Genomic DNA, 5,656 nt, shown 5'->3' on the forward strand with positions numbered 1-5,656 from the left:
TGCTGGGCAGCAGCTCTGGGCAGCAGAACCATAGCACTGCTCCCTCCGACACCCCAGTGCTCCAAAGGTGCAGGACCCAGCTATTAGCCCGCTCACCCCAGGGACAGGCCGGGCCCCCCAGTTCACCCCAGCTTTCCCCTATTTGCTGGATGATGATCGCAGAAGGTCAGCGGTACTTCTGTACTAACACCATCAGCATAAATCCTGGTGGGGTTTTTTTTTATGCTCTGCAACATTTGTAGAGATTTAACACACATTTAGTGTCAAAACACCTTGGTTTTTATTTTCGTATCCTTTTTGAATCAGGTTAAGCTGTAAACAATTTATTTTTCGATCAAATACTGCCAGCTAGAATTACTTCCATTCATGCATCACTGAAAACAAAAAAGAGTATTTTTCCTCAAGCAGAGATTTTTCTTTTTTAAACGTCACTTTATACAGAAACCAATAGCTAGATTTGATGCACCCTGATTAGTTATGTAAACAGATAACCCCAAAAAACCCTCGTCATCAGAACTAATAAGTTGGTTCCTTCATAGAATGGAAATTAAAGTCTCTCCTGACCTGAGGTTAACGCGGTCAGGAGTACAGAGCGTGGCACGTAAATCCGTCTAGGAGGTGTATAAATTGCACTGTATCTGAATTAACAAAGTTATGCACAATGAAATGCACAGTTTAGATCCATGCTAGAAAGCATTTTTCGGTATGACGTGGCAGCCAACTGGCGGCCACACCAGTTAGGATCTGCACCATCACTTATGGCGTTATAGGTAACTATTACACATAGCGTACGTTAAAACCCTGAAGGATTGTGTTCCATGAAACATTCTCCAGGCAGTCATTTGGTTTGAGACGTGGGAGAAAGACGAGAGCTTGCCATCTTAGACCGGCTATGGTACCTGTAACTCTTACGAAGTAGATCAGATATGATGCGGTTTCACAGTAACGACGTTGCTTTAATGCCTCTTCTCCAACAGCAGGATTGCGTTAGATGTTTCTGCCCTCGGATCACCAGTGTGCTGGTGGTTTTCCCTTTTCTGAAGTGTGGGGAGCTACCCGGAGCACTTTTCCTGGTTTTTAACTGTTCATCAGTCCTTTCAGGATATCTTCGGAGAGTTCCAGCAGAGGGAGTTCAGGGGACGGGATGTCCAGCGGGGGAAGGTTGGGGATTGGAATGTCCTTTGCCTTCCCAGCAGTTGTTGCGAACTTCTGCCAAGTTGCAGCTGAAGAAGAAGTTTCTGAGTGTTGCTGTAGGCCCCACAACTCCGACTTCTCCACAAAGTCAGCATCTACGTCCAGCTCCTTGTCCACTGGAGATTTTTGGAGTCTAGCTCTTTCTGCTTTTAACTGCTTATTCTCTCTCTTTAATCTCTCATTTTCAGCTACAAGAAATTCTATATGCCGTTTCAAATCGGCAATTTTGGTTGCCTGCTCTTCTATTATCGTTTTGTCGTCTTTTGGAGCTTTACTGCCAATACACGCTTCCACCGGCTCCTTTTTTTTCTGGAGCAGAAACAACAGTGTATCCGGGTCCCTGTCGAAGACACCCTGAACATCCTGTGGATGTTTCTCTGTGGAAGGGCTGTATTTCTGAGTGACAGGAACCAATACATTTTGATCATCAGAGTCTTCAGCAGATGGCTTGTAAGAAGCCTGAAGATGCGTGGCTACGTCCTTGTCAGCATTCTGCTGGGCTTTCAGCTTTTCCTCCCGCTTTGCCCTTTTCCACCTCTCCTGGATGAGCAGGAGCTGTTTCATGTGACTATCCCTTTGTAATTCCAGTGACAGCTGAGCCTGAGCGAGAACAAGATTAAACCATTTAGTTGGAGATCCCTAATCCCACCTGAATACTGACACACAGCAAGTTGCTGTAAATATTTACATAAACAGCATCACAGCATGCCCCAGGGGAGGAGCTTTTGTCATTCTGTTACTAAATCCAACAAGAAGTGCTTTCTGCTCGTACAATGCAACAGCTCCAAATGTGTCACCCAGATTTAGCTTAACTACTGGTCCTGTGAAGGGCTGAGTTAACATTTGGTCTTTTTTCTTTGTTTGTTTGCTTTTGGTTTTTAAAATCCCTGACCAGGCTACGATACCTCTGAGTGGAGGCACCAGGAGTTTAACTGACCATCACCAGCAAGGAAGAGTCACGTGGCACGCACAGCTACACCTCAGCTAAAGCGTACAAACTATTTGTATGCTTCCGAGATGGCATCTGTGGGGACATCATAGTAACAACACCTAAGCAGAAAGTGCTCCAAGGCCAGACATGGCCCCAAACGGTTCAGCCGTGTTTAATGAAGGGGCTGGCACAGTGGCTAACAGCTCACAGGAACCACTTTTCTACCACCTTTTCTACTTTTTCGGAGGAAAGGCAGCTGTCTGATCTCCAGGGGTTATTTGCTTTGCTAATACTGGCTGCACTCAAAGCCTGCTGCTGTAAGAGGTCCAACCAGACTACACTACACATTCACAGATAGACTGGTGTGATGAATAAGGAAAGGTGTAGGGCTGTTGTTCTGGAGATGAATAAACCCCAAATTACAGACTGTAGGTGAGATGCTCAGCTTTGTGTCTCAGCAAAACAGCCTGAGTACCTTACGGCACAAATTAAATATGGAACTAGCTCTATCCCCTACGTGAAGATGCCTTGCAGACTAGAAACTGTTGCTGGAGAGCCCTTGGAGGGATCAGTAGTTCTCTTGTCCCTGTTCCACATAAACTTGAAAAACTCTCAGGGAAGACTGGCATCAGTGCGCTCCTGGACGCCCTGGTGCAGTTGCCATGGGTTCAGAAAGCTATGCAGAGGCTAATGCCCACGGGGGTACCATCAGTTGGGGCACAATGTGACACATGGGCACACAACAGGGCTATGGGTCATCCTGGCGCCTGCCACGCTTTGCTCTCACCTGCTCCGACTGGGTCAGCTTCATGGCGTCTGTGAGGTACGCTGCAGAGGAGAGAACAGACAACCACTCAGGACAGGGTTACAAAACCTGGGCATTTCCATTAAAGCTAAGAAAAGGCTTCAGAGCTTCCGTGTGGGTTCTGAATCCCCACATAAAAGCAGCGGTCCAGAGGCAAAGTATTTACCAAGTTAGAGAGGCTGGAAACACCTGCTGTTATTCAGAAGTCTGAAAAAATCACTGCAAGATCATGTAATACACACTACACCCTTCCCAGGGTGTCCCGGTGGCTCAGGTTGTTCCATTTTGTTTTTCAGAGGAGGACAGCAGCTGTTCCCAGAAAGTCCCAGAAGAACAACTTCCCCTGAACGGGAGGAACATAGCTAAGGGCCAAACCTTCTACATACAAGCACTTTCGGACAAAATGTGGTAAGTAAAACCTTCTCGCCTATGGCACAACGGTATTATGAAGCCACGCTTTTTCATTATATTCTTGATGAAGAGAGACAGTCTTAGTTCCCCACTTTTTTCCAACAGCTGCCCCTCCAAACCAGAAAACGTGCTGACTTCAGAGCCAGAGCAGCAGCAGCACTTGAGACTTTGAGCGCATCTTGCTAGTGCTGAAAATGACAAAGTATAAGAAATTCTTAACCAAATTTGGGAGGATGTAAGATAATGGCATAGAATCACCAGACAGAGAAAAGCAAGAAACATTCAATGTGTTTCTGGGTTTTGTCTTGCTATAAGAAGCGAAGGGAACCAAAAAGAAAAGTCTGCATACTAGAAAGTGTGTGCTGTCCCTCGTTGCCCTAAGTACCGATAAATACCATGAAAGGATCGGTTTCACCTGTTATGGGGCTTTCTAGTATTTGTGAGTGGAAAGTGGGAATGCCTGGTATCTAGGTTACGATGTTCGGAGCAGCCACTTATTTTGTCTCCACACCAGCCCTGTCACTGGAAATGTCCTACTTGCTGCACCAATTAAGCCTTCTTCTTTCTTCTCCTGCCAAGCAGTTGCTGCACTGCCAGACTCCAGCCCGAGTACTGCAGCATGACCAGAGGAAGGGACAGGTAAATGCACAAAGAAGGGAGCAAACACTTGTCTGAGTATTTACTTTATCAACAGAGAAAGCAGGTGACTTCAGCTACGAAAGCAGTGAAGAAAATACAAAGCATGAAATGAAACTGGTCTCCAGCTGCAGTTTCTGCATGGCACAAGGTGTTGGCTTCATCTCCAATCAAGAACTGCCTTCACAGTGATAACCACCCCCAATCAAAACAACTTTGGAAACATCCAACTTGAGCTGCTCATATTAGAAAAAAGTTTCCAAAAGGGTGCTTGATAGCAACTGAAAAAAAATTGCAAAATTTTTATTCTTAAAATACGAAGTAACCAGATACTCTACTAACGTGAAGCACACAAATCCAGAAACTGATTTTAAAAGCTACTCACCAGCAGCCTTTTTGTGACAAGAAATTGCTTCTTCATATTTCCCTGCTGCCAACAAACGGTCTGCTTTCCTGCTCTGCTGGTGAGCCTTAAAATAGAGAGTGTTACATCAATGAGGGTCAATGGACAAATAGTTATACCTGTTTTAAAAGTAATCAGTACATCAGAGAAACCTGCACCAATCCCAATTCTCAGGCGTTTAGGCTCAGATCTCCCCCTCCCTTCCATGCTTTATAGTTTGATTTCTTCTTTAACACTACCTTACAAGAATCGCACAGTGCAGGTAAGAACGGAAGTTAATGCAGCAGAGATGGTGCGTACACCACAGAATCCTCCAGAAGCTTCTCCTCAGAAAGTACGTGTTCTCCTTTATAGGCAGGTGTTTACTGGAGTCGTGTAAAAAGACCAGGAGGCCAGAAGTCCTGATAAGCTGTAAGTATTTGGGACCAGTTTACCGGGCAGGATGCAGGGTATTTGAATCATGTTACAGCTTACAGCTGGTTTGACATTTTCTGCTGCCCTGGGCCCCAGGCTTTGCTGCTTGGGTGAAGGAATTGCAGAAGATCTTGGGTTTTTGTTTGCTGCTTACACTCATTACTGGAAGCAGCACAGCCAGAGTTAAAGGTATCAAAGTCACGTTGTGGCTCTACAGCAGTTCAGTCTATACTAGCATTTGTAAGCCACTAACGTAAACCGCTACGGCAGGCTAGGGACGCACGCGTTTGCCTCTGCTCCGTGGGAAACGGTACTGCGTAACCCGCGCTGCAATGTCCGTGGAAGCGAGTCTTCTTGTCATCGCTACCAGACACGAACTTTGCGGTTCTCCCTCCCAGACAAGCTGTGTGACGTGAACGGCCGCAGTCCCTAACTGGCAGGAGTGTCAGTAACGCAGACTGCTCGTGACTGCTTTACTGCATGCTGAGCTTGAAGTTCCCAGACCCCAGTACCAGGCGCTGACGCCGTGGAACACCACAAGGCACTAATGAAGCTGAAGAAAGTGTTTGCCTGGGTCTTTGTTCAAGATTGCTGGTTCTCAAGAAAACCTTTACCAAATCCATACTGACTGAACCTGTAGAGGGGAACTGGAGCTGAAAGCCTGAAATGTGCCTCTACAATTCTGTCTCTGACCTACACAAATTCTCCATTCTGTCCTTTCACCCAAATAAAGGCATAAAACGTATCAGACTTCAGGTGTTTGGTGAATGTAAGTCACTGACACACTTCAAGCATGTTCTAGGATCAACGTGTGTTTGTCTGTACCCTGAGATGTTAGAACAGTTGGTTCCCTACAGGCCTT

At 46.0% G+C, this 5,656-nt stretch overlaps 1 protein-coding gene across 1 annotated transcript; it reads right to left on the minus strand.

Moving 5' to 3' along the window:
- Nucleotides 1-267: 267 nt before the first annotated feature.
- Nucleotides 268-5,155, minus strand: NRBF2 (nuclear receptor binding factor 2). The gene is made up of 4 exons (XM_010145599.1): nt 5,078-5,155; nt 4,363-4,447; nt 2,913-2,953; nt 268-1,794 (listed from the first exon to the last, which is right to left on the minus strand). The coding sequence occupies exons 1-4, from the start codon at nt 5,153-5,155 to the stop codon at nt 1,078-1,080; spliced, it is 921 nt and encodes a 306-aa protein (XP_010143901.1). The 3' UTR covers nt 268-1,077.
- Between the last annotated feature and the right edge of the window lie 501 nt (nt 5,156-5,656).

The sequence above is a fragment of the Buceros rhinoceros genome, unplaced genomic scaffold (genome assembly GCF_000710305.1).
Source record: "Buceros rhinoceros silvestris isolate BGI_N320 unplaced genomic scaffold, ASM71030v1 scaffold46231, whole genome shotgun sequence".
In the NCBI taxonomy this organism is placed as follows: Eukaryota; Metazoa; Chordata; class Aves; order Bucerotiformes; family Bucerotidae; genus Buceros; species Buceros rhinoceros.

Bases quoted from the DNA above. Each gene is read 5' to 3' on its own strand.
- NRBF2 (XM_010145599.1), bottom strand. From the start codon at position 5,155: ATGACAAGAAGACTCGCTTCCACGGACATTGCAGCGCGGGTTACGCAG. The intron at 4,448-5,077 runs GTGCGTCCCTAG...CTCTATTTTAAG, and splicing joins CACGGAGCAGAGGCAAACGC to GCTCACCAGCAGAGCAGGAA. The intron at 2,954-4,362 runs GTGAGTAGCTTT...TCTCCTCTGCAG, and splicing joins TTGTCACAAAAAGGCTGCTG to CGTACCTCACAGACGCCATG.